This window comes from Plasmodium reichenowi, chromosome 3 (genome assembly GCF_001601855.1).
Source record: "Plasmodium reichenowi strain SY57 chromosome 3, whole genome shotgun sequence".
In the NCBI taxonomy this organism is placed as follows: domain Eukaryota; phylum Apicomplexa; class Aconoidasida; order Haemosporida; family Plasmodiidae; genus Plasmodium; species Plasmodium reichenowi.
The window spans coordinates 326,431-339,962 of record NC_033648.1 but is presented as its reverse complement, the minus strand read 5'-3'; the positions used below and the strand labels follow the sequence as shown (position 1 = coordinate 339,962).

At 22.3% G+C, this 13,532-nt stretch overlaps 1 protein-coding gene across 1 annotated transcript; it reads right to left on the bottom strand.

Annotated features, from left to right (window-relative positions):
• Window positions 1-88: 88 nt before the first annotated feature.
• PRSY57_0309500 (phd finger protein, putative) lies at window positions 89-13,147 on the bottom strand (the record flags this gene model as incomplete). Its single annotated transcript, XM_012905721.2, has 1 exon — window positions 89-13,147. One exon carries the CDS (start codon window positions 13,145-13,147, stop codon window positions 89-91), a length of 13,059 nt encoding a protein of 4,352 aa, XP_012761175.2.
• Window positions 13,148-13,532: the final 385 nt, after the last annotated feature.

Sequence of the window (13,532 nt, the reverse complement as noted above, 5' to 3'; positions counted from 1 at the left end):
GTATTTTAAAAAAAAAAAAAAAAAAAAAAAAAAAAAAATATCCGCACAATAATTATGCCACATATATATATATATGTTTATATTTTATTTATTTTTTGTTCATCATCATCATATCATTATATATTTGAAACATATACGATATATTATTACTTTCATAACACTTGTTTCTTGTTTCCTTTATAATGTTTCTATCTTGATAAGAATTCATTGGAGTATGATCATTACAATATGTTTTTATATCAATATGTGAAAAACAATTATCATAAAAAAAGGTTGTAATATATTGATCGTCATGTACCTCAACATCCATATAGTACCCTTCTAAATAAGCACATAGTGGATGATAGTATTTTTTACACTTATTATTTTTTCTAATATTTATTAGATTACCACAATGGTTATCTCTATATATGTCATCTCTACATTTATCATCTCTACATTTATCATCTCTACATTTATTATCTCTACATTTATCATCTCTACATTTATTATCTCCACATTTATCATCTCCACATTTATCATCTCTACATTTATTATCTCCACATTTATCATCTCCACATTTATCATCTCCACATTTATTATCTCCACATTTGTCATCTCCACATTTATCATCTCCACATTTATTATCTCCACATTTATCATCTCCACATTTTGATTTCTCGTGGTCATACGAACATTGTATGACGGCACCTGTCTTGTTACATATATCACAGACATGTTCATAATCTTTAAGTTGATTAACGTTCCAATAATTCATATTATATATATTATAACAGAAAACGTTTGAAATAAAAAAGATAACACAGAAAAGATGTACAAACGCTTTTGATGTTGTTTTCTTTAAGGCCCCTCCTGATTTTTTACATATACAACAATAATTATAAAATAAATTATTTATATTAGCATGCAAGGAGTTATTGTTAAGAGATGTTATTATATCGGTATTCATATGATTATTTTGAAGTGATGTTACAATATTTGAATTATCACCACAAGCACTCAAAATATTATCATTATTATTATTGATGTTATTATTTTCTTCATTAATGTTCTCATTTTTTATTATAATATTATTTTCGGATGCTAATAAAAGATGTTCTTGTTTCTTCAAGGAGGTTGCATTACTCAAAGTATTATTTGCCTTACTACTTTTTTTTTTTTTTTTTATATTTGTTGTAGAACTCTTATTATTATTAATATCATCATTTGAAAATAATTTCCTTACATATTTATTAAACATACATTTATCACATAAAAAATCTTCACTTTTGTTTTTGGGATATATACCATAACAATACTTATGAACATATATATTACATTTTGTACACTTATATAAAATGTTAATATTTCCATCTTGTATATTAAAGCATACACTGCACATATTGTTGCTTGTTTTTTCGACACTCTCGGATTCTATCTTTTTATTTTTATCTTTATTATTATTATTATTATTATTATCATTATCATCATCCTTTTTTTTTTTTTCATCAATTTTTTCTTGTGTTTTTATAATATTATTATTCTTATTTATATCATTTGATTTATCTACAACATGAACTGATGTCGAATTCAATTTGATTTCCTTATCTTTAGATAGTTCTAAAATATCTAATGATTTATTATCATTATTTATACATATATCAGGACATGGTGTTTTTATTACATTTTTCACTTCTTCGTTTTGTTCCTTAACTTGATATGTACTTTGGTCTATATCATCTTTCTTCTTTATATCATCCTTCTTTGTATCATCCTTCTTTGTATCATCCTTCTTTATATCATCCTTCTTTATATCATCCTTCTTTATATCATCCTTCTTTATATCATCCTTCTTTATACCATCCTTCTTTATATCGTCCTTCTTTATATCATCCTTCTTTATATCATCCTTCTTTATATCATCTCCTTTATCATCCACATGCTGTTGCTTATTTATAGTGTCTTCCTTTTCTTTAACTTCACCTCCTTTATCTTTAATAGTTTGATGCTTGGTATCCTCCTTATCCTTCATGTTTCCCTTACTTACAATGTTATATTTTCGAAAGAAGGTTTCTTCTTTCTCAAAACTATCTTTTAAATTATTAACTAGATTAACCCAATTCGTAACACATGAATATTTATAGTATACAAAATTAACATACACAGGCATATCCGAAATATTGTATGTATGATTTTCTTCTATAATATTGCTTATTAAATAAATTTTATTTTTAACAATTTCATCGCTTATATAGTCATATAAATTTTTTAGGTTCGTATAATTCTTATTAATTAAAAGTTCAAAGTTTTCATCTTCATATTTATATTGATTATCAAACAAATTACCATAAGGGTTGTGTACATTCTGGTTTACGATATTAAAATAAGCATAATTATTATAATAATAATAATTATTATTATTATTACTATTAATATAAAAAGGAATATTTCTTCTTATGTCATCATTTCTTCTTAAGTCATCATTTCTTCTCATGTCATCATTTCTTCTTATGTCATCATTTCTTCTTATGTCATCGTTTCTTCTTATGTCATCATTTCTTCTTATGTCATCATTTCTTCTTATGTCATCATTTTTTCTTATGTCATCATTTCTTCTTATGTCATCATTGCCTGTTTTATCATTATCGTTTTTCACATCTTGCAGATCATTTTTACTTACATTTTCTTTTTTAACATTCACATCATTCGTGTTAATTTTATCCGTACTACATGTATTACGAACGACGCCAGTATAACAATTTATGGTTTGATAAGGTTCAGTAGTAGTATGTATATAAGGAGCAGCATGATTGCGACTATTAATTTTTACATTATTTATTTTGTTTGTCTTATTCACGTGGCTACCTTTTATATCGTCACTCCTATTCTTATTATCATCAACATCGTCCATAGCCATATGTAGATTTTTAATAGACTTCTTTTTCTTCTTTTTCTTATCTATATCCTTCAAAACATTAGTGTGTACATCATTAGTATGATTTATAATATTGTGGTCCTGACTTTTTGTTACATTTTTACAAACGTCTTGATCTGTTTTGTTTGTATCATATAATAGGGTGCTATTTTTATTTGTATGTATTATAGTTTGTATTTCCTGGGTAGGCCTGTTGTTATTAATTTTATTAAAAAATAATTTTTGATTTTTTTCAAAGGATAAAATATGATGTATATCTGTAAGATATGAGTTCGCTATATCTGTAATATTTTTATAATGAAAACTTTTTTTTACATAATCAATATGTTTTTTTTTCATTATAAAGTTTCTAAAATTCAATAAAGCATTTTTATTAAATAGAACATCATTTATATATTTCATTTTGTCTTGTTCATTATTTATTTTATCAAGTTCTTTATGATCAAAAAAAAATAATTTATAAAGATCAAATACACTGAAAGAAGAAACTGATGGTACAATTTTTTGATCAACAAAAGTACTATATTTAATTATATCATAATTATTTTCATAAAAATTAAATTTATTATATTTGTTTAATATTTCATTTAAATATTCTTTTATATTATAATCATTAATATCGTTATCTTTATTTAATAAATATTCATTCATAAGTAATATTAAAATATTATTATTATTATTATGTGATATATTATTATTATTATTATTATTATGTAATAAATTTATTGTATTCATATATGATGGTAATGGAGATGACAAAGATGCTGTTTTAATAAGGACATTATATTTATTCGTATTACCTTTTTTATTTTTTCCTTTCTTTTTAGAATATAATGTTTTTTTTAAACTTTTGCATAATGTATTTTTAGATTTCATATTTTTGTTCATGTTCAAGTTATTTTCTCTTTGTTCACTTGTTACAATTTTATTTTCAAATTGTTTTATATCTTCTACACAATTTTCTTCTCCACCCTTGGGAAATTTTTTCATGTTATTAAAAAGGTTTGTATCATTATATAATAGGGCATTACAATTTTTATCACGAATACCATGTACACTATATGTATTATTCACATTATACATATTATACATATTTAATATACCATGTGATGTGTTATTATTTTTCTCTACATATTTTCTATTTATATTAATATCTAGGGGAGTCTCAAAACGTACTTGATAATCACCTTCCTTATTTAAACATAACAATCCTTTATTTGTTACAATATTTAATGTTTCATTTTTTATTATATTATTCTTTTTATATGTCATTATAATATTTTCCATGTCATTATTTTTATTATTTGAAGCTAGTCCTCTTATATTCAACGTATTATTATAATAATAATTATTCCTATTATTATTATTATTATTATTATAGGTGGTACTATTACCCTTCAGCTTTCCAATTTTCTTGTTATGGTTAGTATTTAGGCCTCCAGCACAATGAGACATTAATATATTTTTTAATTTTAATGATAAATATCGAAATTTTTTCTTAAATAATTTGTTTGTTTCTTTCGTGTTTTTTTCAACAGAGTCATTCATATTCTCTTGAAAGTTATATAAGTTATTACTATGATCATATATTTTAACTCCTTTTTTTGAAAAAAATATTTTATGGGTTTTCAAAAATATATAATCATAATAACTTAATTCTAATATATTTACCAACTTTATATGAGCACTCTTTGAAATATTTAAAGAACCAAAATTTTTTAATAAATTATTTAAAGTATTTTTATTTAATATAGTTTCATTAAATTTTATATAATTTATTTCTTCGTTATACTGGAAATTATTACTATTATAATTATTGTTCATATTATTATTCATATTATTATTATTAATATTATTATTATTCATATTATTATTATTTATATTATTTATATTATTATTTATATTCGAATTAATACTTCCTTTACTCAACTTCTTATTATAACTATGTCTATTCATCTTGTTTAAGTACTGAATACCACAATTTTTCATATTATTCATATTATACAACATACTAAAAAATATATCCTTTAATATTTTATAGGAACCCTCATTTAAATTAATCTCATGTATTTTGTGATATAAATCCTTAAAAAAATAATCTATATTATTATAATCCTTCTTTGTTTTTAGTGCTTTATTTTTACCACTCTTCTTCTTATTATCTTTTTCGGATTCATATATTAACAAATAACAATTGTTACCGTTGTCAAATAAAGAAAATATTACATTTACATTCTTATTAGGGTAACAAGACAACCCGTTCTCTTCAACAAGCGTTTCGCTTTTTTTCTTCTTTTTCATTTTTTTTATTTTCATGCAATCGTCAATTATAGGCTTCCTATTTGATGCACCCATAGTTTGGACATCTACCATTTTGTGGTCTACACCTACCACGTTGTGGTCTACATCTACCATTTTGTGGTCTACACCCACCACGTTGTGGTCTACATCTGTCACTTTCGTTTCTACATCTGTCACTTTCGTTTCTACATCTACCACTTTCGTTTCTACATCTACCACTTTCGTTTCTACATCTGTCACTTTCGTTTCTGCATCTACCACTTTCGTTTCTGCATCTGTCACTTTCGTTTCTGCATCTACCACTTTCGTTTCTGCATCTACCACTTTCGTTTCTACATCTACCACTTTCGTTTCTACATCTACCAAACGAGTATCTTCTCCACTTTTACCATCTTCATCATCACGGTCTTCCATTCTTTGTTCAGTCCTTTGAGTTGTCGATTCTAAAATAATTTTTTCCTCATTAGGAGTATTATTATTTTTAGGTTCCATTTGTTGGTTGTTTATTACATTATTATGATCATTACGGATGTTATTATTTATGTGCTCATGTATTTCATTAGTTTCTATATTAATATCACTCAACAAATTTGTATTTGTTGTATGCACTGGCGGGGGTGATGTGTCAAGTGCATTATGGTTAAAAGGTACATGGGTATTTTTTGAAAGATCGGCAGATTGTTCTTCTTTTTCACAAATATAATTCTTTGATGACTCGATCATATTATTTTTTTTTAAAATATTATGGTTGATATTATATTTTTTTAATAAATCTATAACATACAAAATATTATTGGATGTATTTGTAACATCATTATATTGATTAAAAAAATTTTTAATGGTATAAATGCTTTTGACATCATCTATATCGTTAATATATTTATCTCCAAATAAGAATAAGGGAAGACGATAGAATAGGTATGTATATTTATTAATATTAATTTTTTTCTTTAAATCACTTAGGTTTATATGATTACTATTATTATTATGATTACTACTATTATTATTATTATTATTATTAATATTTATAATATTACTGTTTATGATATTAGTATTTATATAATTTCTTTTTTGTATATCCATAGGAACATTATTAAAAATATTTATATCATAATTGTTGTTGTTGTTATTGTTGTTATTGATGTTGTTATTGTTATTGTTATTGTGATTATTTTTATTCTTTTTTTTTTTTTTATGAAACTTTTCTTGCTTCATTTTGTTTTTTATTATATTGTTGTTAACCTTCTGACAAATATTCAAACCATTTTCTTGTCTAATTAAATAATAAATACCATCACAAACGTTATTTTTCATAATACATTTCGTTTCAACATTTTCAATTATTTTATCTATATATTTAGAAAATATATTTATTTCTTTTTGATTTATTTCATCATTATAAGAACTATTTTCTCCATCTAATGTGGGATCTTTATTTTTCTCATTCGTTTTGTCAAAATTATTATTATTATCATCATTATTGTTGTTTTTATTATCATCATTATTGTTGTTTTTATTATCATCATTATTGTTGTTTTTATTATCATCATTATTGTTGTTTTTATTATCAACATTATTGCTATTTTTATTATCAACATTATTGTTGTTTTTATTATCATCATTATTGCTATTTTTATTATCAACATGATTGCTATTTTTATTATCATCATTATAGCTATTTTTATTATCATCATTATTGCTATTTTTATTATCATCATTATAGCTATTTTTATTATCATCATTATTGCTATTTTTATTGTCATTATTATCTCTTTTATTTTCTAATAACATATCACATTCACTCATCTTATCATTTCTTTCATTGTATTGCTTTTTATGCTCATCTTTTTTTATATTATTATTTTTCCTTTCAAAAAAATGAAACACCTTACTTATAATATTATTACTTTTAGATACTTGGTCTTTTTTTTCTTCTATAACATTATGGCAATTTGTATCTTTTTGTTCTTTATTATCTATTTCATTTTTATGAGTTTCCTTTTTATTAGTATCATCATTTATTTGTGTCTCATTTGATTTGTTTTTTTTTTTCTTGGGTTCATTATTATGATCACTCATATTGTGTGTATGTTCATGGGTCGATAAATTATTAATTTTTCTTTTTTTGTTATCCTCATTTATTAATTGGTCTTCACCCGAATGGTTATTATTATTATTATTATTATTGTTGTTGTTGTTGTTGTTGTTGTCCATGGTGTCTTTCATAATATTTTTCATGTTATCATCCTTATCTTCTTGATGACAATATTTGCCTCTTTTTATTTTTTCTTTTTCAATATCCTCTTTACGTTCCTCCTTTCTTATAAGCTCAATATATTCATCTGAATAAAATAAGGAATGTAAAAAGGAGTTATAATAATGATAAAAAATACAATTTATATTATTATATTTTTTATTGTTCAAAGTATTTAATTTAATATTCATAACAGCTTTCGTATCATGCTCATTACTATGTGTACAACATAAGGTTAATTTTATTGTCTTCATATATACGTTATTATTATTATTATTTTTTAAATTATAAGTATATAAACCCAAGTTCTTTAAAATATTATCTATTTCTTCTTTCTCTATTAGATGGTCAATATTTTCAACAGGTACATCTGTAGATGAGTCCTTATTATCACATATATTTTTTTTATTATCACATATATTTTTTTTATTGTCACATATATTTTTTTTATTATCACAAATATTTTTTTTATTATCACATATATTTTTTTTATTATCACATATATTTTTTTTATTATCACAAATATTTTTTTTATTATCACATATATTTCTTTTATTATAACTTTTGTCACCTTTCTTATTAGTCATATCTTTTTTTTTACTTCCTGTATTTTTCTTTCCATCTTTCCATCTATTAATTATTCTGTGATACGTATTTCGATATATAGTTACATCCTTTTCTATTTCATGATCTGATATTGAAGAGCAGTAATTTTCTGACTTGTCAGATGAAAAGCTCAAATTATTCGATATCTCCGATTCACTTATGTTATCAGAAGTATTACATAATGAACCCCAGAAGCTTCTACTACTACAACTAAGATCACCACTATGAGTGCAGTGGTGTTTACGATTATAATTATGACATTTATTAATATTATTATTATTTAATTCGTTTTTATAAAACGATGGGAAATTATGTAATTTATTTTTATTTTTTAAATTTACATTATTTATGTCATCATATTCATAAGAAGAAGATACTGATGAATAACATAGTGAAAAACAATCGTCATTAGAAAACATGGATGATGAATTATATAAAGAATTATTAGATACATACGATGAATCTACATCGTTATTTGTCGACATGGATGAAGATAATAAAGAACAAATAGAAGAAAAATCGTTATCATAATAAATATCATCGTCATTATTATTAATAGTATGTTTTTCATTTTTTTTATGACTACCTTTGCCTTTCATTTTGTAATCTTCCTGCACAATATTATTACTGCTCATATTATTATTATTATTATTATTATTGTTATTATTATTGTTATTATTATTGTTATTATTGTTGTTGTTGTGGAGCTTTATATTTTTTATGTTCCATCCAATTTTTTTCACCGCCTTTTCTTTCTTATTATAATTTTTGTTACAATCTGTAGACGAAGAAGACGAATCAACTAGAGGATTATATACCTGATCCGTTTTTATATTTATTTTATTTTTTTTTATATTATTATTTATATTTTTATCATCACTTGGGCAAATATCTTGTGTGTCGCTTTGGTTATTAACACATTTGTTTAATTGGATGGATGACACATCGTTCACATGGTTCACATCTTTAATATCTTTGATGTCTTCATTATCTTTAATATTTTTAATATCTTTAATATTTTTAATATTTTTAATATCTTTTATATCTTTCATATCTTTTATATCTTTTATATCTTTAATATCTTTTATATCTTTCATATCTTTCATATCTTTCATATCTTTCATATCTTTTATATCTTTAATATTTTTAATATCTTTCATATTATTACTTATGCCACTTGTTATTTTATCAGAAGAAATAATTTTTTGATACTCCATTAAAAAATTATATTTATTTAATTTTTTATCCGTATCATTATTTTTATTATTTAATATGTCATTCATTTCTTTATCATTAATACTTTTTCTGTATCTTTTAGTATTTCTATTTTTGTTAAAATTATTTTTTTGTTCGTGTGGAATTTCTTCATTGTCATAATTATGACTATGATAATTCTTATTTATTTTATCACCATTTATGTTATTATTTTTATTATCACCATTTATGTTATTATTTATTTTATCATCATTTGTGTTATTATTTATTTTATCACCATTTATGCTATTATTTATTTTATCATCATTTGTGTTATTATTTTTATTATCTTCATTTATGTTACCTACTTCTTTATCTTTTTTTACTTTATTTCTCTTGGATCTATTATTAATCTTACTAGGGCTATCCTTTTCTTGATCACTATGGTCTTTTCCATATTTGTTTTTTTTTTTTTGTCTGGAATCATCTTTATTTAACAAGACTAAAGAAGATGTATCATCATTATTATTATGTCCTCGTTTGTTTCTTTTTCTTTTTTTTAGGTTATCTCCTTGATTTTTCTCCTCTAAACAATCATTATTATTACTATTATTATTATTACTATTATTATTATTATTATTATTATTATTATTATTATTATTATTATTATTATTATTATTATTATTACTATCACCATTAATATTACTATCATCATCATCATTATTATTATTCTTTCCCATGTGATCACCTTTTTTTTTGTCGTCCCCATTATTTTTTTTTCCATCACTATCATTAGCACTCTCTTCATATTTGTTACTCCTCCTAGTAACCTTGTCTTTCTTTCTATCCAACGATCTTGAACCATCTTTCTTATCCTTTCCTTCCGCTCCTCTTCTTTTCACACATGCTGCGCGCTGATTTTTTCTACTTTTTTTTTGGATAGCACACTGAAGGTCGTTTTTTTTTTTCCTAACATGCTGCATATATTTATTATAATAACAATATATATGAAAATATGTCGAGCACGATGGGAACATACATTTGGTTTTTATTCCTGTCGTCTTTTTACAAAAAACACACACTTGTTTATAGTTATTTTGTAACACTTGTATTATTTTTTCTTTAATAAGTTTTAATATATTTAAATTAATAAAATCTCTTTTATGTATAAAATGTTCGACATCTTTAAATAAGTTATTATATCCTGGTGATTTCATCATATTTATATTCATTTCATTATCACTAAGATTGTTTATGATATGCATATAATCATTTACAAAATAATTCTTTTCTTTAACTACACTACAATTATTAGTATTCATGCAGTACATTTTTGATGATTTCTCTTTTTCTTGTACATTTATAGTTTTAGGACAATTCAATGTATCTTCTTTTTTTAATATGGATCCTTTTTTCTTATCTTTTAAAAAGGAATCGTAACTTGAGAATTTTTTCGACGTTTCGCTCTCATCATCATAATCATCATCATCATAATCATCATCATCATCATAATCATCATCATAATCATCATCATATTTGTCATCATCATATTTGTCATCATCATATTTGTCATCATCATACTTATCATCGTCATATTTATCACCATCCTTTTTATCATCACCCTTTTTATCATCACCCTTTTTATCATCACGTACACCGTTTCGCGCACAATTTATGCTTGCTCCATATATTTCATTATGATTCCCTTGGGAGACGCTTCTACTTTCCTGTATTCTGTTTGCACGTGTATGATTCAGGGAGTGGTAAGATATAGACTGATAATTCGAATACAATGTATTATTATTTAAAATAAAATTTGAAAAAATTAAATTTTTGATTTGTTTAAATGTTAAATTATAATAATAAGGATTCATAAGAAAATTAAAGAAATGACTATGTGTGAGAATATTATAATTTTTTAATAATTCATCTTTTATTTTTTTTATAATAATTTCATTAATATATTTTAAACTTCCAAACATATTTACAAAATAATCCTCATTATAATGATTAAAAAAGAAATGCTCTACATATATATGATATATACAATTATTTCTTGTAATATTATTATAATATAAACAACACACATGGTACCACTCATCCTTTCCTTTTTTTTTCATAAGAACATTTGTATTCATATTTTTACATATCATACAAAATATTTTTTTCTCTTTATATTTCGATAAATCTATAAACTTTCTTTTCAGTGAATGATTTGATTTATCACAATATTTATTAAAACTATATTTTTTTAAAAGAAAACTATTAATCATATTTTCTTCCTCTTGGTACATATTACAACATTTGTTTGAATGTGTGTTATTACTATTATAAATTGTTTCAGAAAAGTACTCATTATCATACATGGGAATGTACTCACTACAAAGAGGATGTTCTTTATTCTGTACATTATATATGTGATTGGGTGTATTATCGTTAATGTGGTTATTAATAAGATCATTCATGTGATATATAATGTTATCCTTGATGTTTCCTTGTGTGTTCTCTTTTGTGTTCTCTTTTGTGTTCTCTTTTGTGTTCTCTTTTGTGTTCTCTTTTGTGTTCTCTTGTGTGTTATATTTTATATATTTTCTTTTTCTTTTAATTTTTTTCTCATCAGCGTGTTCTTTATTAAGATATCCACTTGTGCTAATAACATCATGATCCGTGAAATATTCAAACACCTTTTTTTTTTTACAAAACCATTTATGTTTATTTTTTATTCTTCTTTTTAAATGATACACATGAGGGTCATCATCAAAGTAATTCATATTTTGAGTGGGTTTAAAATTTTCATCATCATTTTCTTTATTCATATTATAATTATAAGGATAAGCAAAAGAATACTTTTTATAATCGTTTTCATGTGAGTTGTCTAGATAATTTGAAAAAAGGAGATCTTCATTCATATAAGAATTTTTTTTTTTTTGTATAAAACAATTATTTCTATAATAATTATTATTTGTTTTATTAATTGGTTGATTATATATATGATTATGTTTTATTATATTATATTTACAAAAATCACAAATAAAATTATTTAAATTAAAATCATCACAATATGTTTTATAACAATATACATGAAAATGTATAAAGCATAATGTACATCTTTCTATATATTTATTATTATTATTAATAAAGCATATAGTACAAGTATTATTATTTTTTTGTTTATCTAATTTAATATTTTTCTTTATATCATGATAATAATTTTTAACATAATAATATTCTCTATTTATATAATATATTTTTTTTTTTTGATATTTTTTTATATTATATAAAAATTTATTTTTATTTTCTTCTTCATCATCATATTCATCATATATTTGTTTATCTTCATGTACATTTTTTTTTTCCTTTTTTTTTTTTTTCTTTCTTTTCTTCTTAATATTATTATTACTTTGATAAAATTTTTCATTGAAATATTTATTTTTTATATTATAAAAATAGTTCTTCTTTTTACAAAATAAAAAAGAAAACAACATTTCAACATTTAAGCAAAAATTATTATTATTATTATTATTATAACTACCACCTTTGTTATTACAATCTACATCATTATCATCATTATCTTTTTTTAAATTACTTAAAGTTGTCATGAAAAATGAATTATCTGTTTTTAAACAATCTGTATATTCTGTATTGAATTTATTATAATAACTACTACTATTATTATTATTATTATTACAACATTCTTTATAGTAGTCATATAAATAATCTTTATAATATAAATCATATTTATTTAAATCCTTTTTTTTATTCTTCCCAAAATTATATCCTCCTAATTTATTCTCATCTTTACTATAATATTTTAATATTTCTACATAACTCTTCCTTGATATATCACCATCCATATCTTCATTATGTATTTTTAACAAAACAAAAAGGGAGGGATATTAATAAATATACATATAAATAAATATATAGGTATATATCTTAAAGTTTATAAAATATCTTCATTATGTATTTTTAACAAAACAAAAAGGGAGGGATATTAATAAATATACATATAAATAAATATATAGGTATATATCTTAAAGTTTATAAAATAAATGAATATATAACAAAATTTTTATTCCAAGGGGGGGCTCATATATTTTTACATGTACATTTTGAAAAAGATATACACAACAATATGTACATAAATATAATACATATAAATATATATATATATATATATATGTATATATATTATGTATGTATTATAATATACACGTTTTATATATGCCCACCCCTTAAAAAAAAAAAAAAAAAAAAAAAAAA